The sequence below is a fragment of the Uloborus diversus genome, chromosome 1 (genome assembly GCF_026930045.1).
Source record: "Uloborus diversus isolate 005 chromosome 1, Udiv.v.3.1, whole genome shotgun sequence".
NCBI lineage: Eukaryota > Metazoa > Arthropoda > Arachnida > Araneae > Uloboridae > Uloborus > Uloborus diversus.
Window position 1 is genome coordinate 114311045 of NC_072731.1, and position 25403 is coordinate 114336447.

General features: G+C 35.1%; 1 protein-coding gene across 3 annotated transcripts in view; it reads right to left on the bottom strand.

Moving 5' to 3' along the window:
* Nucleotides 1-11475: 11475 nt before the first annotated feature.
* Nucleotides 11476-25403, bottom strand: part of LOC129217366 (Na(+)/citrate cotransporter-like) — a 111161-nt gene continuing 97233 nt past the window's right edge. For all 3 annotated transcript variants that reach the window (XM_054851672.1, XM_054851664.1, XM_054851656.1), the window contains one exon: nt 11476-11699. In XM_054851672.1, coding sequence (XP_054707647.1) covers nt 11499-11699 — 201 coding nt within the window. In that variant the 3' untranslated portion in view covers nt 11476-11498. The remainder of the gene's footprint in view (nt 11700-25403) is intronic.

Here is a 25403-nt window from a genome sequence, read left to right on the forward strand (position 1 = left end):
CTGCTGACGTTTGGTTTTCTTGGAGGCAGAGACGCTCCTGCGTCCCGTGATTTATGGGCTTGATTTGCGAATTTCAACCGCCATGAGGTGCATGAAAATTCTATCGGAGTGTAATGTAAATTTACATTAGAGTATTTCACCGCATTAGATACCCTTTTTCACCCTGACCGATTTGAAAAGTTTTTAAAAATAAATGTTTTCGTAAAGGAGAAAAAATGCATTTTTGGGCTCAATTTACGAACTTTGACCGCCTTGCGGAGCATGAAGATATTATCTGACCAATTTGAAATTTCACATGCAATTGTTTAGTCCTTGTGGACAACTTTTCTCATCCTTGCCGATTTGAAATTCGGAAAACAATTTTTTTCGATCCACCCTAGTGTACATAGAGAGTGTTTTTTCTAAGTTCAGGAGCTTCTGTAGTGTGTGTTTACGTATCATTCTAAAACATTTCAATTTTGTTTTTCAATAGCCTGGTTATTACAATGCAGAGGAGCAAATAACATATCTCAAAGTAGACAATTCCAGGTTCGAGTCATTATCAAATTTCGCAGTACTTATTTTGACTCCAACAGCTCGAAGGAAATCTGCTGTCTTTCAAAACTTCTATGTTGTCTTTGCAACAATCTTTACAGGTGTGGAAAATGCTCCTATGAACTGAAATGGATTGTCTATTAAGCTTTTCTATAAATCAACCGGACTTACTTCGAGGCAGGGTTAGCATGGTTTTTACCGTCTTTAGTATTTACTGTTTTTCACTCCGGCTGCCTATTTTTTAAAAGGTGCCTGTTTTCCATCCTATTTAGAGGTGCCATTTCGGCTCCGTATTAGATGCCGCTGGTGAACAAGCGTTTCTTCCCTGAAAGATGCCGAATGCATCCTGTAGTTTTAACAATGTAAGGACCTTGTACTGGCACATCAGTGTGCCGAGGCACACCAGTTGAAAAGCATTGGCAGAGTGAATAACCGAGCTGGAGGCAGATGTAATCTCATTGAAGTTCAAAATGCCAACAAACTACACTGTAAAAAAAAACTGTAAATTTTGAAGAAGTTATCCGTATTTTTTACAGAAAAAAAACTGTTCTTAATAAAATACAGGATTTCTCTGTTTTTTTGAATCTGGAACCGGTAATACTTTGTTTTTCTTCGAATCTTCGAAATTTCGCCCGCGTGTTTGGATTTTGGTTCTCGTGCTCGAGTTTTTGATCTTATATTTATTTAAAGCGAGTAAGTCTTAAATCGTTTGCAACTTCCATTTCATTGCATCCTAATCAATATTTTATTATTATGTTTTTTTGTCATCTGTTACTGAGGCATATTCGGAAATGTACCTTTGTATACATGTATTTCGTAGTAGTATAGTAAATATTGAAATGTATTTATGAAAGCATAGTTTCATTTTTTAATCTTCATAAAATAATAAATCAGCTTGAATAAATAATAAAAATACGGAAGATTTCTGTAAAATAAACGGAAGAAAACTGGCGTCCTGGCTGACAGTTTTTTTCCGTAAATTTAACGGATTTTTTTTACAGTGTAGATAAAGTCAATTTATCTCACCAGCGAGTGTCCGCAGCATGATGCGGTTCGACTCATGAATTGAAAGCAAAACTGGGGTATTTAGCAGTAAGTTACCTACCCATAAGCAAGGGCTAAGCCCCCCCCCCCCAGAACTACATGTAACATAGCAGACAGCCCGGTTATCATATCCAGAGACTGCAGTTTCGTTCTTATTTGAACTTAGCAGTCTGGATTAGTGAATAACCGAGCTGGAGGTGGATGTCATCTCATTGCAACTACCCCTCATTGAACTACATACAATATACCAGACAGCCTGGGCTGTCTGGTAAATTACATGTAGTTATGCCTTAGCCCTGGCTTAGGGGCTGCAACTTATTGCTAAATACCCAAGCTTTGCTTTCAATTCACGTCTCGAACCGCACCATGCGGATACTGGTGACATAAATTTACTTTATGTACCAGTTTGCTGGCACTCTTAGCTTTAATGATATGACATCTGCCTCCAGCTCGGTTATTTACTAATCCTGACTGAAGAGTTCTAATAAGAAAGAAATTGCAGTCTCTGGATGTGGTGATCGGGTTGTCAGGTATATTGGATGTAGTTCTGACTCAGCTCTGGCTCAGGGGCGGTAACTTATTGCTAAATAAAAAACTATCTAATAATAATAATGATAATAATAATTAACAATAAATTCACAAACTGTTTATAGAAAAAAATAAACATTTACACATTTTTAACACTTATAATATTCTGCACTAACATTTAACAATACAGGGGGATATTGTTCACATGAGCTATTAGATGCTGTGTTTCACAAGTGCCCTTAGAACTAACTTGCAAAAAAAAAAGAATTCGTTATAAAAAAAATTCAAAATTTAATAATTTTACTTGAATGTTCTTCATATAATGGTTTGCAATAATCAAGTTTAGTCTATAAGTTAGTTTAAAATATGTTTTCACAAGAAAAAGACAGAGATAAAGTCATATACAACACCTGCTAAAACAAAGAAGTTCTCACAACAGGAACATAAAATGGTACATTGCTCTAAAAGTTAGGCCAGGAATTAGGACTGATACTGCTGTGAGTTTTTCAAGACTTTTTGCTTTAAGTTATCTTAGTAAAACATACTATAACTTAGGCTTGCCAGATTTCTGAAATGTTCAACCGGGACACCGGACCCCCCCCCCCCCCCCCCCCCCCCCCCCGTAAAAACTTTTGAAATACACTAATAAAAACTATTGAAAATAAACATTTTAAAAGTTTTTTTTTTTTAAATAATTTTTCGGTTTTAGAATGTGTTGTCAGCTTAAATTTTTTGGAAACTTCAGATTAGAAACACCCGTGAAGGAAACACACCCCTGGCTGATTTTTATCGTGTTTTAGAGTGTAGTTCATTCTCAATGCTAAGAATAAGTACTCATTTTGAGCCTAAACCAGGGGTAATAATGAATGACACAAGCAGATAAATTTAAACATTTTATTTCTTACACGTTAATATTTGTTTGTTACTTCAGTAAGAAGAAATACTTTGAATGAGGAATAGAAACTTGAACAATATTTACATGTATTTTTCATTCACTAGGACTTTCTTTTAGAGACTCTTTTTTGGTTTTAATGTTGTTGTACAAATTCTCACAAGCTGATGCAATATTAATTTTACTAGTCTATGTTTCAAATGACAAAGGATAATTATCCAAAATAATCCTTCACAGTTAATTATTTTTAGACTTTTTTGATCATCTAATCAAATTTATCTTTTTCCGGGACCAAAAGTAATCCGGCCGGTACACCGGGATTTTGCTTGAAATCCGGGACGTCTGGCGAGCCTACTATAACCCCGTGTTCACAAGAATTGATTTTAGAATGATCTGTAGAACATATTTTCAACGCATGAAAAAGTTCTTATATAATGTGGAAAAAACCACTTTTTATTCAACGGCCAAATGAAAACAAACTGCAATTGCTTAGAAGAAAAGAAAAAAAAAAAAGAAAATTAATTAGAATTCTGAAATTTGAATTCAAATTATGTTTTTAGCAATCACGAGTTGCGACAGGACCCTACTCATTGGTTACTACCCCACTCACTTGTTTCTAGAAACGGTTCCTGTCCCTCCAAGCCTGTTCCTCCTCTTGGGCGGTACGTGTGTCTAGTTGTGTTTATGTAGACTAAAGGCACCCGTGTGCGTGTGAGTGTGTATGGTGTATGTGCGTGCGTGCGTGTAGGACATGAACGCCACCGCCCAGGAGAAGCAGCTACCGGGAGGGAGCCGCGCTTGCAGAGGACGGTGGGGTTGAAAAAGGAACCGGAATTCAAGGACGGTCCAGTGAAAACAATTAGCAATCGTGATTGCTCAAAAAAAAAAGTTTAAAAAAAATTAATTTGAATTCCAAAATTTTGAATTTAAATTATGTGTTTCGCAATCACGAACTGCGACAGAATCCTACTCATTGGAGTTATTGTTTCTAGAAACGGCTCCTGTCCCCCCAAGCCTGCCCTTCTTCTTGGCGGTTACGTGTCATAGTTGTGTGTGTGTGTAGGTTTGTGTGTGTGTGTAGGCTTGTGTGTGTGTGTAGGCTTGTGTGTGTGTAGGCTTGTGTGTGTGGGTAGACCTGTGTGTATGCACGTAGGCGTGTGTGAGTGTATGTGTGTGAAGTCGTGTGTTTGTATGTGTGTGAGCGTGCGTATGTGTAGGCAGGGCCGGATTACGCCAGCGCGGGGCCCGTAGCAAATGTTTCCAAGGGGCCCTCGTTTTCGAATGATATAGTAAACAATATAGCACTTCTTCATGGAGACGGGAGGTGTACTTATAACATGCATGAATGCATAAATGTGGATATAGTTTTAGAGCTTTACGATGGTTATGATCCCCTTATATTGCCCCTCGTCTTCCCGTTACTACATGTCTTTAACTTTAATTCCAAAAATGCATTTTTTGGACGATATAAAAGGAAGGGGGTTCGGGGGCTTACCCCCGGAAAATTTTCGATATTTCAATTCTAAAAACTCAATTCTAACGACCCCTGATCATATTAGGAAGAGAAGATTCGGATGCCATTATTTGGAGAAACTGTAGTCAAGAATGCGATTGCATCCTATTTTAGGTAAGATCAAAGGAAAAAATTTGGGTTCACAGCGACTTTTTAGGCAGTTTTTTAAAATTGAAGTCTCTTAAATAAAACTGTAGATTATCCTTAATGATGTTGTAGAGAGAGGAAAGAGTGATGTTCAAGGAGGTCCCATTGGAAAATTTGTGAATTTATTATGTTATTAATCTAAAAACACAATTTTAAGCAAAAATTCTTGAAATTATACACTCTGAAATGGTGTTTTTTTACGTTCTTTGGTGATTTTGGGGCGGAGTTAGCGAAAGCCATACCCTGGAAATTTCTCGAAAGTGAAGTTGTTGAAAACGTGATAGATAAGCCATCGCGGGTTACGTTTCGGTATGGGATGGGGTTCAGGCACTCTCCGAGGCAACCCGGAAAATTTTCGAAGTTTAAGTCTTAAAAGTACATTTTAGATCAATGTTAACAATGTTGGAGGGGGAGAGGTATACTCCCATTAAAGTTTTTCGAAATTATAGTCCAAAATACGCATTTGTAGGCCACTTTATTAGAAGACGTTATAGGACGGGATCGGGCTCGAGATTACACCCATGAAAATTTTTCGAAACTGAAGTTCCAGAAAGCAGTTTTAGCGGGTTTTCGATTATGTTAAACAATTTTCTTCCTGAATTTTTCTGAATTTCAAGTTCGAATAAAAAACGTTTTCGGCTATCTTTGGTGATGCAAAAGAAAGGGGTTAGGTTCGGGGCATGAGTGGCAGCTTTTTAGCTCCCTCCCACTCAGAGGAACAAATTTAAAACGATATTTAAAGTCTTTCTTCAACACATAATTATTTTAGTTCATCAAAAAATAATATTCTCTTAACAATTCATTTATTTCGCTCAGCATAAGTGTGAAGTCTCAGAATCTTTTTCTTTTCTTCTACCATGATCTCTTAATTTTGCTCATTGTTGTTTACAGTGCCGGATCTACGGGTCGTGTCACGGGCGGAAAATTTTGAGGGTGATAAATTGACATTAAGTTAAGTAACCAAAAAGGGTTTAGGATGACTAATAATTACCTTTCCAGGACTCAATTTCGAAAGCTTCAAGAAAAAAGCACTTTTAAACAATTTCTGGATGGTAACCCTTTTTCCTCTCTTGTCTATAACATCACCAAAGTGAGCCTTAAAATGTGGTTTTAGGATTTGTGCTTTAAGAATTTCAGCATCCTCCTTCTCCTGCTATCAACAAAAATTGCTTAAATTTGAGATTTTAGAGCCTGAATCCCGAAAAATTCTGGAGAAAACCCTTAATTTTTTTTTTTTAATTTCAAAAAAATTCAAAAGGAGAATACCCACCTACTTCCATAGCTTCTCAACATTCGGGGGAAAAGGCTCCAAAGCATCACTCTTTACCTCAAGTTAGAACAAGAAAGCCTGCGTTTTGAAGATTTCAGTTTCTAACATTTTGCGAAGCAAATCCGTATCCCCCCCCGCCCCCCCCCCCAATAACGTCTCCAGTGATAATCTAAAACCACGGTTTGAAACTTGAAGTCAGAATTATTTCTGGGGGAGTTCAAACCCTCATCCCTTTCTCTAATCTTCCCACATAGCTTGAAATTTCGTTTTCAGCTATACCATGGGTTGATCCCTCAAACCCTTTCCTCCCAAAGATAGCCTGAAATTGACTTCAGTTTTGAGCACAATTTCAGGAAAGAACCCCTTCCCCTTTCCTCTATTGTTATGAAACAACTAAAACTTTCTTTCTTTCTTTTCTTTTCTTTTTTAAGGCCTGAATAGCTGAAAGTTTTAGGACTCTAACTCCCTTATATTTCCTAAGATACCTCAAAATTGACTTCATTTTGAAAAAAGAAAAAAAAAAAAATCCAGATAATACCCAATTCTCCGTTCTCCAAACTTTACCTAAAATTGTAATTTTTAGGTCAGTTTTGAAACTTTTCTGACCCAACGGAGCTTTTTCTCCTTCCACTAAGAAAGATCAACTAAAATTGCGTTTTTAGGATTTCAGTTGGGAGAAATTTCTGGAAAGCAATCTATCGAAAAAATAAGATTTTTAATTTACATGAGCATTTAGAAAAGCTAAATATAAATAAAAAGAGAAAGGTAGAGAGAAATTTCAACGGGTTAAAGTACGGAAAGTAGTTTTCTTTTTCTTTTTTTTGGAATTTTCTTACGGCGCGGGGCCCCCAGAAGCGCGGGGCCCGTAGCATTTGCTACTTCTGCTCTATGGCTAATCCGGCCCTGTGTGTAGGACATGGACGCCTCCGACCAGGAGAAGCGAATAACTCAGGACCGGGGGACAGCCGCACCTGCAGAGGACAGCGGCCGGTGGTGCTGGTGTGCCTGATCCAAGCTTGAAAAGGAACCACAACATCAAGGACGGTCAAATGAAAGCAATAAGCAATCGTGATTGCTCAAAATAAAATAAAATAATAATAATAAATAAATAATTTGAACTTTGACATCTTGAATTCAAATTATGTTTTTCGCAATCACGAGCTGCGACAGGGCCTTACGCATTGGGGGCTATTGTTTCTAAAAATAGCTCCTGTCCCACCCAAGCCTACCCCTCCTCCTGGGCGGTTACGTGTGTATAGTTGTGTGTGTGCGTGCAGGCGTGTGTGTATGTGTAGGCGCGCGTGCGTGCATGTGTAGGCTTGTGTGTGTGCGTAGACCTTTGTGTATGTACGTAGGTGTGTGTGTATGTGTCTTAAGGCTTGTGTGTATGAGCGTGTGTGTATGTGTGTGTGTATGAGCGCGCGTGTGTGTACGACATGGACGCCATCGACCAGGAGAAACGAATTCCAGGAAGCAGTGCCCAGAACCGCGCCTGCAGAGGCGGTGGGCGGTGATGCTGGTCCAAGTTGAAAAAGGAACCAAACATCAAAGCCGGTCAAGTGAGAACAATAAACAATCGTGATTGCTCAAAAAAAAAAAAAAAAAAAAAAAAATGAATTTTGACATCTTGAATTCAAATTATGTTTTTCGCAATCACGAGTGTGTGTGGGGGGGGGGGGGATATGTGTGTTTGTGTGTATGGAGTATGTGTATGTAGGCATGTGTGTTTGTGTCTGTGTGCAGGCATGAAAGTGTGGGTAGTTTTGTGTGTGTGTGTGTGTGTAGGTTTTTGTGTGTGTATATGTGTAAGTGTCTGTATGTATGTGTGTTTGTGTGTGTGTGTAGTTGTGTATGTATGCACGTGTGTGTAGGACATGGATGCAACCTGGAGACGGCTTTCGCTAGAGGAGCAGCAGCGTGAGGACCCGGTCGACGGTGATGGTGCAGAGGGTGGCGGTGGGAAAAATCAAAGGACCTCAAAAACAGTCAAATGAAAGCAATAAGCAATCGTGATTGCTCAAAAAAAAATTTGAATTTTGACATCTCGAATTCAAAGTATGTTTTTCGCAATCACGAGTGTGTGTATGTAGGCGTGTGTGTTTATGTGTGGGGGGTATGTATGTTTGTGTGTAGGGGTATGTATATGTGTATGTAGGCGTGGTGTGTTTGTGTCTGTGTGCAGGCATGAATGTGTTGGTAGTTGTGTGTGTATGTGTTTGTGTGTGTGTAGGTGTATGTGTAGATGTCTGTATGTATGCGTGTGTGTATGTGTAGGTATATGTGTGTATGTGTTTGTGTGTGTGTGTGTAGGTGTATGTGTAGGTGTCTGTATGTGTGCGTGTGTGTATGTGCTTGTGTGTGTATGTGTAGGTGTATGTGTGTGTATGTGTTTGTGTGTGTGTATGTGTGTGTGGTGGTGTGTATGTACGTGTGTGTGTGTAGTTGTGTATGTATGCGTGTGTGTGTAGGACATTGATGCAACCTGGAGACGGCTATCGCTAGAGGAGCAGCATCGTGTGGAGCCGGTCGACGGTGATGGTGCGGAGGGTGCTGGCGGGAAGATAAAATGATAGGACGCCAAAAACAGTCAAATGATAGCAATAAGCAATCGTGATTGCTCAAAAAACAGAATAAATACTTGCTAAAGTGGTCAACATAGAAACTAACCTTACATCTACTGATTAATAGCTGGGAGTCAGAGCACGTGGGACCGCTTTTTTACTTGTCATTTTCTATCTCATCAAAAAATTAAATGAGCAGTTCAATTTAAAACCATAAGTCCCCCTCCCCTATTAAATATTTCTCATCATCCCATCCCAGATTAAAATGTTCAATTCATTAACTTTTTAGATTAATTTTTTAACAGAACCTTGTATACCCGACCCGAGGTGCGTTGTTATGCACTGTGCAAACCACATCTGTTACAATTTTAATGATAAGTATGATTCATAAGTATGATGCAATATTGCGACTAACGTAATTTTCTTTTGTGTTTAAAATGAAAAACATGGAGTTTAAAAGACCAATATAACGTATTTAATAAAACCAAATATGTATCAAACTGACCAATTTTTACTTCACCGCTATTTATATCAGAACCAGGGGTTCCCACCTAAGGGGGGAAAGGGGGTCATGGCGCAGTCACCATTGAAATTTCTAGGGGGTGTTTTGAGGGGTATTTTTCTCATTTTTGGGGGCTCTTGCTTATGGGGATCTTCGCGATATTTAGAGAGGGTGCGCCCTAGGTGTTGGGGGTGGGGGGTGGGAGGGGGCATGGTATTTGCGCAAGAACCAGCAGAAACATTTTGGCCTTCTTCAACTTCACTGCTGCTATTGCTAGAATATATATATTTTTTTTTCTAATCCTTTTAAATGTTTTAGTTTTTGTGGTCTTCGAAAAGTGGACCAACGTACCCTGGATTTTTTGTTAGAAAAAATGCAAACAGAGTTTTTTATTTTTTTTAAACAAAAAATAAAGAAAATATAAATAATTGTGAACTGAAAGAGCTTAGTTGAGGAAAGGAATTCAATTTATTGTTCCAATCTTCATAAAAACCGAAAAAAAAAAAAAAAAATGTAGACTTTTGAAAGTTACTCAGCATTGCTGAGGTAACACTTTCTGAACTACGATTTCGGCAATATTATGGAACTACGAGATTTCATAAGAGACTTGCAGCCCTCTGTTTGTCAATAAATTAAAATACAAAATATTAATGGTATTAAAATAGTTGAGACCGGTACAACGAAGCCTACTTACTGTTTCGAAATTTTAGATAAAAATCGATGTATTTTCCGTAGCATAGTGTTGCAACAAAAACATATTTGACAAATAATTGTCTGCCAGTAGATATTTTTCTGATAAAATCCAATTAAGGGAATAAAATATGTACTGTAAATATAAACACTCCCTTATCGAACATTTCATTTTCTGTCTGTTGAAAAGTCAACGCGATAACAGATCGAGAGGAAAGGAAAAAATATTTCTTCGAATATTCCTTTCAATATTGAAATACATCTCCCGCTATCGTGTTAGTAAATATTTTACAACAGTTTTTAACATATCTTCCACCATCATGTTAGCAAATATTTTACAGCAGTTTTTATGCAAAGGACTTTTTATAGGCTTACAGCGCGCTTTTTATTCTACTTTTTCCCACTTCTTTTCAGGATTTGTTTTGGGATAACATTGAGAAGCTTTTCCTCTTGTTTTTTCATGTAGTGCTACCACTGAATCAATGTTACTCAGGTTCACAGATTATTTCGTCTATGTGATATGTAGATTAACAACACTAGACTGCATCATTTTTTGAAGTAGGAGAAATAAGTTGAGCTCAAGCGGAGAAAGTAGATTATTTGACTCATCCAGAAAATGAAGTCTACTTCTCCCAGAATTTTCAGTCTCTCAAAGATTAACCAGCAATAAAATTTTAGGTCGTCAGCCACGGGAAAAAGGAGCCCAATCGACTACTTCTCATGTAATCTTACAACACTGTGTGCATTTATTGAAATTGTAAAGAAATTATCCTCTCACACAAACTGATAAGCAAAGCAATGTGTTAGGGGGCCATTCATTAATTACGTAAGAGTTCTGAGGGGAGGGGGTTAGAAAAATCTCCACTGGGGGGGGGGGACTCAAACTCATTCTTACGTAATATTTTCCAAGTCGATATTTTATATCAGAAATTGTGCGGTCAAGTAGTGAGGCAGGCATTAAACTTCATTTGTGTCTGAAAGGTAAAAAACGTATTAGGATGAGCTTTTTTTTATCTCTTTATTTTTTTTGGTAAATATTTCTTTACACAAAAAGGTTTAATTCAATAACAGTGAACTTAATAACGATTCCAGTGATGTAACATTCGTTATTTTATTATTTTGAAAAACGAAATGGAATCTTACGTAAGAATAAGGGGGAGGGGTTTGAAAAATCTTACGTACCCTTACATGGGGGAGGGGGGATCGAAAATTGCCAAAACCATCCTTACGTAATTAATGAATGACCCCTTAAAGGAAAAAAAAGCTTTTATTTTTTTTCTTATTTTGGCTGCATTTTTAAGCAAAAATTGGAAACAAAACTCTAGTGAAAACATCGACTTAAAAGGAGTACATTCGAGATATTAAGACAACATTGTATTGAATACACTGAATTATTTTGAGACCGAATAAAAACTTCGAGATAAAGGAATATTCGATCTATAAGGCTACGAGTTATCGAGAGTCGACTGTATTTTAAAACATATTTTATTTTCTAGCAAAATCATCAATTATTAATTTAAAGAGCGTAGAACTATTTTTAAAATCCTGTTTTTATTTTTGTTACGGCTATGATAGGTGGGGGATATTACGTCTCAAAGTTCACGAGTTTTTGAAAAACTCTATTTTTTCCCCTTTATTTTTAGGACTCTGCAAAAAGCATATAATTATTTTTTTTTTTTTTAACTTGGACTTGAAGCTGTACGTGCGTACCAATTTTAAAAACTACATGTTTTTCCCCCACCCTTATATTGGTCTTCGTTTACTATAGACTACATGAATAACAATTTTGTTACATGTTATGTTTTATTCTAATAGCATCACAGATTATTCACGCTTGGAAGAGTCATATTTAAGAAAGTGCTATTATGTACTGAATTTGAGACACTCTCAACGAAAACTTGAGTTCTGTTTGCCCAATCAGGGAATTCTCTAAGGTTGAACATGGCAGCTCCAAGCGTGTTAATCATGAAAAGTTGCACCGCACAGCAAATTAGATTCATAGCTAGTCCAGGTTTAGCCTAAAATTAAAAGAGTAAATATTTTTTAAACATACAAGCACATACACACATGAATGCATTTATGCATTCTTATGCAAATTAATGATTTCAAAAACAAAATTTCATGAAATTTGATTTGTTTGCAAGAATATCGAAATGTTTGAATGCAGAATGGCATCTTAATTAGCATTTTATGCAACAAGATTCCTAAAATTATAGATTAGAGGAAAGTAAGATGTCGAATCGGGTGGGATGAGGAATTTAATATCCATATTCATTGTTATCATAATTGAGTCGCAGTACTGTTTAAGACTCAGGCAGTACTTATTGTACAATTAATGCAAATTGGTTTCAAACCAAGTTTCCTTTTTGGTCAGTCCCTCCAAATATTGTTTCACAACTACAACAGTGGACTCAAGTCATATGTAAGGAAGCTAGCTCTCTGTGAGGGATGTTCACAGCGACCTCCCGTTGTCTTTAAGTAACTGGTTTGAACTAGTTTTGCTTGTCATGTGATAAGTTGCTAAAAACGTTATTTTAGTAATTTCACCTTCCTAACTATTTTTGGTGTGCATTTGAAGTGTTTCCATTTATCCCATACATACTGTACTCTGGGTTAAATGGGAACAAATAAGATTTTGAAAATTTTTTTTTGTTATGATTTTTCTCTTTAAATGATTTTAGACTACGATTGGATGATTTAGCTGGTAGCATGCGGCCTTCGGGCCATGGATTGAATATATTTTGTTGGCGTACACTGTTATAACCAGAGGTTCTAGACGAGTGAATATATTCCCCCTAAGGTGAAAGCATGGTGCCCAAGGGTGCCATACTAGCCAGGAAGTAGAGCAGGGGTGCGAAAACAGCAGACAATCGTAGACGGGGTGCCAAAACAGCAAGCAATCGCAAAATGACTTGCTGGAGCATGCGCTTCCGGCATACATTCACCATTCAACCACTTCAATATGGCGGATGAATGATAGGTTGCATCTATGCGTGGCTTCACATTGAATGAAGTACACTATTGGATTAAATCTCAACTTTTCTAGGATAATTCTTTAAAATAACAAGTAAGTACAGCTTTTGATGACTTTGTAGCTTTTAGGACTTTCAAACATATTTAAAAGTACGTTTAAAGCTTTTCAGTTACCGTTAGTCCGTTACGGTACCGTAGTACCGTTAGTTGTTGATTTTCAGTTTACCGTTACTGTCGTGAAATTTCCATCATTCAAAACGCTACTAAATATATATACATCATTATTTTCTTGTGTACTCGATAAGCAACATTTAATCACCAAAATAATAACCGCAATAAGATTATCAATAATCAACAAGTGAGAATCTAAATAAAAATGATTCTTGTGCTTCGAAGATTACTACACAACAGCGAGCTCAAAAAATAAAAAAGAAATCTCTCTCCGTCTAGCTTTTTCTTTTGCTTTTTCGCTCAAGTATTTGAATCATTTCCTGTTAGCGGTTAATATTTCGATAGCGTTAGGAATTTCTTTACATTTTTAAACTGTCGAAAAATTTCATGTGCATTTTATTTTTTTATTTTGATTGAAATTTTGAACGTTTGAGAAACGAATTTGTTTTTCCGTAACTTTAATATCCCAGAATATTTTTGGCTCTTTATGTAAATAATTCATAAGTACCTCTACACTTTACTTTCGGTGCGGTTATTTCTCACAAATGATCATTAACTTAACTATGATTATTCAAATAATTACTCGTCTTTAACTTTAAATATATTTGTGTCAACTCTATGATACCAAATAAAGTCTGTAGATATTTATTGTTTTATTCATTTTTAATATTACTTTGTAAAAAAAAAAAAAAAAAAAAAAACTCATCAGTACGCAGAATTTTTTTCACAATTTTTTTTACCGCCCCGAGAGTTATTATAATTATTATTATTTATTTTATTTATTTTTAAGAAAAGGATAAAAATTTCACAGGTCCGCAATGTTTATCATTTGCTTTTACCGACCCGTGGGTTAAAAGAGGTTGAGAAACACTGATGTAGAAAACGATCAGGTGAATTAAAGCAATGAGCACTTCTTAACTATGTTGAAAACTCTGAAATATGATCAAATGCTGTAATTGCAAGTTTTAATCATTTCCAGTACTGAATTCATGCAATGTGAAAAGTGTGCAAAACGTAGACTATCATGAATCAAAACACAACTGTATTCAAAAACGCACACAATACGGCAATACGGGGGAGGGGGAGGAGGATCTACAGTAAGGGTGCTATTTCTCTCTCCGAAGGCTCCTTCTTTTCACCCCGGCTGCCTATTTTTTAAAAGGTGCCTGTTTTTCACCCTAGCTAGAGGTGCAATTTCGGCTCCGTATTAGGTGCCGCTGGTGAACAAGCGTTTCACACCTGAAAGGTGCCGAATGCAACCTGTAGTTTTAACAGTGTAGAACTTCTTAAGTTTCTAAACTAATTGTGTATAGTACGATTACCTACCTACATCAACCTCAGGGGGAAAATGGGATGTTTCCATTTAAAGTCTGAATGAAAAGTTGGACCTTGGATCCTTCAGAGTTGTCCCATTTCGTGAAGGTGCGGTATGAAGAGGAAAGTTGAAGAACGGAATTTGTAATGCGTCACATATTCTAGAGCTTAAAAACGTCACCTTGGAATTTAAGAAATTAGTCAAAGAGGTAAAGCATTTTAATTTCGTGCGATCAAGGCAGATGTCTCAATGGACAGCTCACATCCTACGTAAGTTGGTGGGTCTTGGTTTTACTTCTTTCAGCAGGCATTAGTCAGAGGTAGGACTCGACCGATGCATCGGCCTGGCCGATGCATCGGCGCCGATGGTTCAATAATTTAGCCATCGGCATCGGCATCGGCGGCCGATGCTAACTTGCAGGAAACATCGGCCCATCGGCCTTAAAAAACATGGAAAAGCCGATGGAATTGGCCGATGTTTTTGAAAAAAAAAAGGACAATTGTTGTTTTACTTTTTAATACAAAGTAAAGGAAGTTACTGTTTTCATATAAAATTGCTTACTTAAATTTCAGTATGAATTTCTATTTTAGTCACCCTTTGAAAGAGTTTTTAATACTGCATTCAGGTACCAAACAAGTTAATTGTTGCGTTGTTTCTTGCGGCTGGATGTACGTAAGTATCTCTCATAAGTCATAACTTAAAAATGGTAAGCTGTATGGCTAAATTTTCGCATGTGGGGTATGCGTACGTTCCAGTTGTGCACTTCCCTTTTTGTATTCGATCGGGTGTTCTAAAAAGCCTATTTACTCATTTTTGTGGCTATTAATTACTTATTTCAATGCAAAACTAATATAGCGTCTCAGACTGACAATCATTTGGTGATATATTGCCGAATTGGAGACTATGGAAACAAATATGAAATTGCGAAACCGGTTTTTGTGTCATTTTATTACATTCCCGTAGAACCGACGGTAATTTTTAATTTTTCGATATTTGTAATATGAATCACAGTAATGCAATCTTTTCTGTATCGCTTCGGCGGAGTTACAAGTTTGAGGCCCGTCGAAATACATTTTGGGGCCCTATTTCTCTATCACAAAAGTTGTAAAACATTTATCATAAGCATTTTTGTAACTCCTACGGTTATGGGGCCTCTCGTGCAATTGGAACATTTGCTATATTTTAAATACGCCACTGCACGTCAAAACAAACTCATGTGCAAGTTTAAAGAAGGTTTTTCTGCTCAATGTTTATGATTATTTTGAACTCTATTTTTTACGATCATTTTTTGTATTTCCGAGATTACTTGCGTGCCCCGCCTCCAAATCCATCAATTTCTGAAATTAAACCCTAGTTGTTCTGCTGAGTTGTTTAAAACTAACACCATTCATAAAATTAGAGATTTTTTTTCAAACTTTATCTACTGTTTAGGAAGAATTTAGAGCATTGATGTAAGAAATTGATTAAAGACGTTTTGAATGGTGACATAATTCGGAAATCAAAAGAACTTTTAAATTTTTTCTTCAGAAGTGCTGAAGTAGATTCAGAAACTCTTCCGAGACGTTGATGGTAGCGGTTCTGTACTAAAAAAATGAGGCCGAAGTTTAATGTTGTGAGTTACTCCAAAGTCAGAGGGTGACCCCCTAACCCGCCCTCGTCGTCTCAAGCATTTTTTAAATATTTAGCGATTATTTATTTTGGTCAAGAAATATAATTTTGCATATTTCTTATACTTGTTTCACCTATATTTCGTAATGCGTCATCTTTTTTGAATCATTAATAGCGATCGATTTTTTTTCTGTTGTAAGTAGCTATTTTTATGTATTTATATAAAATCAATGAATAAGTTATTTTCGCTTCCATTATATTATTAATAATATGTTAAGAAAAGTTTCAAGCATTTTCTATCATGCAATTTTTTAAATTTCAGAAAATTATTGTTAAATTGAAAAATTTAATTTGAACATGTGTGTAATGCTTCCTAAGAGATTAAACAATCAAATTGTTCAATATTACGTGTGCAAACATCAGATCAAGTAGTATATATATTCAGCTACTAAGTTGGTGTAAATATTGAGTTTATTTATTATGAATGCGTTTTAAGAACCTCGCTCTTTTCATGGCTATTTCTTTTTTTCGCAAAATTTATGTCACTGTTATAGCTTTTATGAAAAATGTAAACTTTTCCGTTCATAAATTTTAAATAAATATAAAAATATTCCTATTATGATTTAATATTGTGATTCATCTGTTACCTTTTTGTTTAATTTGATGGCTAAAAATGTCTTGTGCAATCTTTACACTTTAATTGCGTAATTTGTTGACGGTTTCATAGTTTTATTCTTAATTTTTTTGAATGATTAAACAACATAATTTAATGCTTTTTAACTATGTTTAGTGTACCTAAATCGATACATTATTATAATATTACTGAAATCAGTTATATGTTCAATTAAAAACAAATCAATTGGTTATTAAACACTCTTTGCTTTTCTTCCTTTATTTATTTTTTCTTTCTTTTTTTTTTTTTTTGCTCTTGTTCTTTGTCTTCCATCATACAGCAGTCAAAAAAGGAGAAGCATAACTACACCCTATACAGATTGTACGTAGTACGATCCAAAGATCCAAAAGTTCGGGGGACAAGCTGTATAAAACCTTACCCAAAATAGTTAACATTACCGAAGTACATCCCCTATCAAAAGGTCACCTTGAGAGACTATGTACTTCTGCCAGTATCATATAACTTTTGGAAGCACTCCTGGAAGCCATTTTTCGCTACCTTCTGTGATACAGTTTTGTCATCTCCTGACGGAAGAAAGCGGCGTCCATGCAAATGTTTTTCTGCTCGGGACAGGTAAAAGTCACACGGAGCAAAGTCCGACGAAACGTTATGTTATTTGTTTGTCATATCAGAGTATTGACCAATCGAACCGTGCATTCTCAACATGAAAGTCGCCTTCTTCCCCACGATGAAGTTAAAGCAGCAGCGCAAGAGACCTTACAGGAGGTTGTAATAAATGTCTTCCAGGAGTCCTTCTAAAAGCTAAACGAACGTTGGCAGAAGTGCCTAGTCCTTCAAGGTGACTATTTTGTAGATAGATGTACTTCGGTATTGTGAACTATTCAGGGTAAGGTTATATACAATTTGTCCTCGAACTTTTAGATCATACTACGTACGTATGAGTTTTGAATTTACTATTTCATAACGTTTTTGAGTGACGCAAGTTTACGCGCATGAAGACATCACAAGAGAATTTGCGATAATTAATTAAGGAGGCGTTCAAAATGGATATTTCGGTCATCTATATGTTGTTAGGTACATATGCATGGACAGATGTGCCGAAAAAACGTGTGAAATTTAAATTGGGTGATCAAAAAATTGAAATTTAGGTCAAAATCTGATTTTTTTGATTTTTTTTTTTTTTTGTGATTACAGTTCCTTATTCGTATAAAAGAAGTAAAGTGAAATGAATCAATGATCCTTTAAGATCCTTTATCAGTTTATTTTTGTTAGATTTTTTTTTTTTTTTGACATCGGCCAATGGCATCGGCCATCGGCCATCGGCAATCGGCCATTTGGAGGAAAACAATCGGCCATCGGCCATCGGCCATTTTTGAACAATCGGCCAACAATCGGCATCGGCCCATCGGCCAAAAAATGCCATCGGTCGAGCCCTAGTCAGAGGTGACAACGACCTCTATAATTAATTTCAATTGAAAATTGGCGAGATTAAATTTGCAGTACAGAATTCGATGCTAGTCATTTTTACTTTTTCGCCAAATCAATGCAGTTATTACTGCAACTTAAACCTTTCAGGTCTAAATAATAACATGGCGAAAATATAGTGAGAGTACATTTTTTTTCATATCGTCAACATGTTGCTAAACTCGAAAATAAGTTGGTTGATTTGATTTTTATGGCGCAAGAGCGCTTGAGGGCTATACTGCGCCAAACAATATTTTATTATATACTATTTATTTTTCATTCAAGAACAAAGTCAAGTAAGTAAAAGTAATAATATTTTGAAGAAGTAAGAAGAAAAAACTTCAAGTACTAGTATTAAAAAAGGGCAGCCGATAAAAACATATAAACGTTAAAAACATTTAAACAATTTGAAGGTAAAGACAAAATGGACGAAACAATATTCACATATTGACGAGACAAACACTAAATTAAAAAGGAGAATCCAATTTCCTGGAGGAAGGAGTACAAATTGCAATGGGGTGACTCCCCCAGCAACTCATGCAAAGATGGGCTAAAATTATTAAAATATTTAAAACGTATTTGATTAAAATTTGGACAGTTGCAAAAAATGTGCAACACTGTCTGATTTACATCACATGTAATGCATGTTGGAAATGGTTCATGACATAAGAGATATTTATGGGTGAATCTGGTATGTCCAATGCGAAGTTGAGCTAATAAGGCTTGTTCTATCTTGGTGATTTGTAATGACCCGAAACCTCTAGTGGAGGGCTGGATCGAATGCAATTTATTTTGGATTTCTGAATTCCAGGTCCGCGCTGCCAATACGTGTTAAGGCTTACAACGATGGCGTTTTTAATATCATCGAAAGGGACACTATTATAGAACAGTATACTTGCAGCTCTGGCAGCTAAATCTCAAAAATAGGAATGGACTTTTAAGGAATGGACTCGTTTCCTCAAATAATTGACAAGAGCAGGGGGTAAAACTGTTTGGAGGATCAAAAATATTGACTTTACTGACCAAAAATTATAAAATACTGACCAATACTGACTAAATACTGACCATATACTGACTAAAATTTAAAAAATTAACAAACTTTGGCGTAACAAAAAAATAATCATACTTATTGAAATAGATACTAGCTTTGTTTGTAATATGCAGCAACATAATGTACAGCTAATTTGGTACAAATTTTGACAGAAAGTTTAGTTTAATTCATATATTTATTGTATAATGAATAAAACTTTTCTGAAACTAGGAAAATAAATTAAAAGATCTTGCAACTGTTTCAAATATTATTAAGTGATTGAAAGCAGTTTTTTTTATTCACTCTTCTTCTCTGAAAACTCAGTGGAAAACAAATTTCAGAAAAATTCTGAGGTCAGAAAATACAAAGCGAAAAAATATATAAATTACTAGCTTTTACCCGCGGCTTCGCTCATGTTGATGTAGTTTTTTTTCAATCGATTGAAGTTAATGGTCAACAGAAGCAGAGGTCAAATAGTTACCAAAAAATGGTTTGTCCCCAGTTTCCCCGACACTTCAAATGGCCTCCCCACTTTAATATTTCAAAAGGTATGATTAAAACTAAAAATCGGGGGAGGGGGGGGGGGGTAAGTGGAATGTTGGCGAAACTGGGAAGACACCCAAAAAATCACACAACATTAATCAGGAAAACGTTGCAAAGAAGTTAGTTTGGGTAATTCTCAAAAATTCCAATTCGAGTGAAGTCAACAATTCTTAAATAAAGTCAAACATTTCCATTATCATCCCGATCTCCTTCAAATGATGTCCAGCGCTACACCGACTATCTAAATTGTTGTATAGCTTCTTACCGGACAAATCGTGCCAAAATGGGCCCAACGGTCACTACACATCCTGATTATAATAATGTCCCTTTAAAATGAGAACACCAAACCTTTAAAACTTCCATCAGAAAGAAATCAACTGTTTCTAAACAACTTAAACGGTCCTGATTAAAATACCAAAAAGTTCACAGTAAAAATACCATTAAAAATTAGAGTAAGCACAACAGTTTTTTTTTAAGTTCCCTTTTAAATGAGGACAATAGTACAAAAAAAAAAAAAAAAAAAAAAAAAAAAACTTCTTATTTCGGAAAGAGAAACGTTCCCTAAAGCAGGGATGGGCAGATTCGTATTCGTAAATCCGAATCCGAATTAGATTCACAGCACCTTAACGTGTCAATCCGAATACGAATACATTCTTATTCACAAGTGTGAATTCGAATAGATTCATGTTTCCTAGTGTGAATCCGAATACGAAATTCGGATTCATACCTATGAATCCGAATCCGAATCTATTCGGATTCAGACCTATGAATCCAAATCATTCCTGATTCACATCTATGAATACGAATCCATTTGGATTCACACTTGGATTCACTGAAAAGTTCAATTTAAAAGGCCAATATCTATATATATATAAATGAATGTTTGTCTGTATGTCATCCATGAACTCAAAAACTACCCGGCAGATTTGGCTGAAACTTTCACCGTTTGTTATTTTTGGTACTGGGAATGTTTATAAACCAGTTCGAAAAAAAATCCGATCGATAGTTCCTTTTTTATTCCAATTTAAGTCACAATCCATTGGATAAATACGAATAAAATTATCGGCTGCAGAAATTAATTCGCGTGAAAGATCTCATTGATAAGAAGTTAGCTGTTGCCATTTTTCTTGAGTTTGAACAAATAAATTCTTTCTTTATTGTTTTATGGCTTTTCATGCAACGGGTGGACTTAAAACTTTTTCTATTTGATATTTTTAGCGATTGAGTGATCTTGCAAACTGCGTGAGTAAAAAATTTGAGTATATAGTCACGGCTTCACTTGATACCTGGGCCGATTATTATGAAAATTGCTATATATATGTATTTTTCCACGGAGAAGGTGCATAATATGCTCATTGAAGCCACTCGCCACCAGGTGGCATTGCAGAGTAGCAACTTCTGCCCCGTTCAACCGATTGTCATGAAAATCAGTATAATGATGTATTTTTTTGTTGGCGTAGCAACGCGCGTCGGGTACAGCTATTAAATAAATAAATGTTTCTTTGTACCTCGCTACAGTTCGAGTTTTGGGTGTTAGCGAGTTTTTGGATGTATATTTATTGGCGTCAAACTAAGTAATTGACCCGAAAATGAACTTCCTACTATTTGGAGCCCCAAGTCGAATACTACTGGACCCAAGTTTTAGAAATCCATAAAAAGTTAAAAATCATGGTTGTGTGGTCATGAACACTAAACGTTTTCGCTAATTTTTCGTACAGTCAAGTGCCCATACTTGGGACAGTTTTGAACTTTTACCTCTAGTAGCATATTAATCATACGTTTTCCATTCGAACGAAGTATTCTATTTTCAGGATGTGTCTTACTACGTCCCTTCAAGACAAGGTATAAGTGTGTAGATTTGTCCCTTTAAAAATAAAACCAAAAAAAAAAAAATGTTCCTTCTCCCAAGTTAGGGACCTCTCTAGAGGGTTCGTGATAACGAATTCTTCTCTAGCAGATATAAGACTAGCTTTGAATTCTTCCACAGTATCAGTGGAGTGGTATCGCTGTAAATGGCGTATTAAATTTGAAGTATTCAAAATGTTCACCTGAACTTCTTTAGTTTTTGAGGGAACATTCGCATCACATTTTAAACATAAAGCTTGAATAGATCTATGAGAGGCTCTCTCTAGGGAAATAGCATCGGCATTATCACTCACCGGCTTGAAAAAATCACCACTTGGTGCTGATCTAAGCGAAAATCGCAATTTCTGAAAAGGTTCGCATTCCGAATTCAAAGAATTGTCCTCGGAATAATAAGTAATCTTACTAAAAGAAACAAAAAAAAATTCATATTGTTATTAAATAAATGTAATTGAAACTGAAGAAAAATATAAAAGAAGCATAGTAGCAATTAACATTAAAAAGAAAAAACTTGCTAGTATATATATATGAAACGAGATTACCTTTCAATGAAATTAAAAATAATAAATTAAATTGGATACGTACCTATTAAGAGTTAAGCTTAGAGTGGTTCAAAAAACCTTTTTTTTTAGCTAGAGTCCAGGGCACATCCTATTTTTTTTTTCCAGACTTACTAATAGTATTATGCTGTAAAAGTTTTAGTTTCTTACTTATATTTTAAGAGGGTGCTCAATTTAACATCAGTCGTAGCATGGAAAATGTCACAAATTTGGAAACATTTAATTTCTCCAGCTGTGTTTTTGCAAATAATTTTTTTTGCAATGTATAATATTACTTTTGTATATTATAATATGTAGCATTGTTATTTCAGTTCAATGTAATTTTTAACGCCCCTCCCCATACTTACGATGTTTGGGGGAGGGAGTTGAGCACTCTCTTTCGGTTGAAATAAGAAGTCATATTACTATCCACAAGTCTAAAAATATTGAGGGTTTTCCTGTTATCTATTAGAAACTTCTTTTTGCATGTATTTTTGAACCACCCTAGTTAAGCTATTTACTTATTCACTAAAAAATAAACATACAATCCTCCTCAACTTACAGTAAGTCAAAACAGCGAGAAAAAAAAAATACGCATGCGTTTTATAAGATAAGAATTCTAAAAAACAGTCTTCTTTTCAGTCCTTGATGAGTTTTATTTAAATATTTAAAATACAAGAAGCATATGGTTTTCTTTTTTTCTTCGTGCATTTTATTTCAGGTGTTATTTTTCAAAAAAAAAGGAAAATAATTCAATGTTCTGCGCTATTTTTATTCTTTCTCAGTTTATGAACTTTCATATTATTTCCTTTTTTTTTCCTTAGAAAAAAAGAAAGGTGTTATTTATTTTGATTGTTAAAAAATGTCTAGGAAATACACCCATATGGATATGGGACTTTATATTGTAGCAAGATTTTATCAAGCTCAGATGTGTAATTATTTTTTACTGATTTCTGAATTACTCAAACTTAGATTTTATGAATTTTTAACCATATATGGGAAAAGAATTATCTAATTTAACATCTAACTTGGGCATTTTAACTTGTTAATATCAAATACTATATTTCAATAAATTTAAATTTCAAAAATTCTGTTTAAATCAAAAATATCCGAGTTTTTATGTATATATTTTTAAAAATCCTGATTTTTATCAACCCTGTTATGAAGTAAGATCCAACAATTTAAACACTATTTTATAATCTGTTTGATAAAATATGCAGAGTTTTTTGTTGTTCTTGAGTACTGATTAAAAATTTCCCGATTTATCTGTTGAAAATCACTGTATTCTGTCATTGCATTACGTTTTTATACATCATTCATTAAAACTTTTTATACAGTTTAACCTCAAATCATTTGACAAAAATTCCCAGCAGATTCCATCGTTATTTCCATTTGAAATTGCATTTGAGGAAAAATATCAGCAATTTGAAGCAGTAAAAAACATTTATTGCCGCTTGAATTTCTTTACGTTTCATAACGAAACTACCGTTCTTGCCACTCTAATCTCTCTCAAACCGGTATCCGTGCTTGGTCATGGCGGTCAATGAAAGAAGTATACGAGTCGTTCCTCTACTCTATTATGGAACTCTTTGGTACAAACAAGAACGTTTTCGCAGTAGTCAACGGTTGTAACATCAATCACTGTATATTCATTATATTTTAAAGTTGTGAAATTGAGATAAATTATCTGCGGTAAAATTATATAAACAAATCAAGTTTCAATTTACATGACTTTGGTAGAATTCCACTTTTAAAATTTTTGGACCCATAACAACATCGTTACTTTTCTTCAGAAATTCACTAACACCGAAAACTCGACCTGTAGCGAGGTACAGACAGACATTTATTTATTTATATTGGGCTTTTGAATTGAATTTTTCAGTGAATCCAAGTGTGAATCCAAATGGATTCGTATTCACAGATGTAAATCAGAAATGATTCGGATTCATAGGTCTGAATCTGAATAGATTCGGATTCGGATTCATAGGTATGAATCCGAATTTCGTATTCGGATTCACACTTGTGAATACGAATGTATTCGTATTCGGATTGACACGTTAAGGTACTGTGAATCAAATTCGGATTCGGATTTACGAATACGAATCTGCCCATCTCTGCCCTAAAGTCTCTATGAGAATGGTGATGTCAACGTTTTCAAATAACATTTCCCTGTGAAGATCTCCGTCGTGATTGATTCGAAAAATCTTCATCAGAACAGGTCCGATAGCATAAAAAACAAATTTAAAAAAAAAGAGAAAAAAAGAAAGAAAGAGCAATGTTCTCCATTGTCATCATTAAAGTAGGGACATTAATTCCGCAAAATCCTAATCATCGTCCTTAATCCTTAAAAACACACAAAAAAGAAAAAAAGGAAATTAAAAGTGTCATAAAAATTAAGAATAATTCGGCAATGCGCTAACGTAGTCACCTGGTGAGACTGGAGATAAAAAATGGATTTCGCGAACTAATTTACGTTTTAATAGTTTATGTTATATGAGCGTGTTGTTTCACTAATTTGGCGGATTAATTTTAAATTCAATACCTTATACATAGTATTTAATGATCTTTTTACCAAAATTAATTTGGCGAAATTTTTACATTTTAATGCAACTTTTACAATGGCTATAGCGAAAGAATTTTTGAGAACTCATCCCGACCGCGCTATAACTCTGCCTATCGAGTGAGTTTTTAAAATGTCGTCTTGTATAATTTCAATTTCTATTTTTGCAATTAAAAGCAGCGTAAAATGTAAAATAATAAATCCTAATCCATTATTTATCACAAAGAACCACAGTACCATGCATTCGCCAGAGACTTGCCTAGTTTATAAAACTGTGTAAAATGTTTGCTCAATCTATATATTCATAGGACATGATTTTTCATTCCGAAAAGAAGATGCTATAAAGAAAATGCTTTGCATGTATTTGGCCGTTCCTGGCTAAAAATAAATATTTTTCGACAGTAATTGGGGGAAGGGGGCAGACTCTATTTAATAACTTTCTTTACTTAGTTAAAATATTATTGCACACAGAAAAAAAATAACCGGCGTTGCCTGGGTCTGTATGAGAAACTACTGCTAATTTTATTCGTTTTTTTCTGTAACTGAAATAACTCAAAACACACCGCTTTGACGTGATTAAAAATCAAGCTTCTTCCTTACCCATAAAAGTAAAATGGCACTAAGTAAGAAGAACAAAATAGTACTCTTTTAGGAACGAAAAAACGACATTTGATCATAAACAAATTTGAGGAATTTCCAAAATATGAATTTAAACTTCACATGTTTAAAAAGATTTATTCCTTTTTTTTTTTTTTTTGAACATATTCTAAAATCTTCCCTATATTGCTATTGGAGAGAACTTTTAAAAAATGTAGCCGCCCGTAATCCCTTACTGCGATTAAAAATATTACCAAATTTGCGGTAATCGTTTTGGATAAGGCTCCCCCTCCCTACTTTGTAAAACTGTGTGTTACTCATTTTCATCGAAGAGATAATGTCGCCAAATACTGAGATACTGCTGGTGACCATAAAATGATGCTACCCCAAATGTTTCCAAAATAAGTAGTAAAATTTGGCAATAG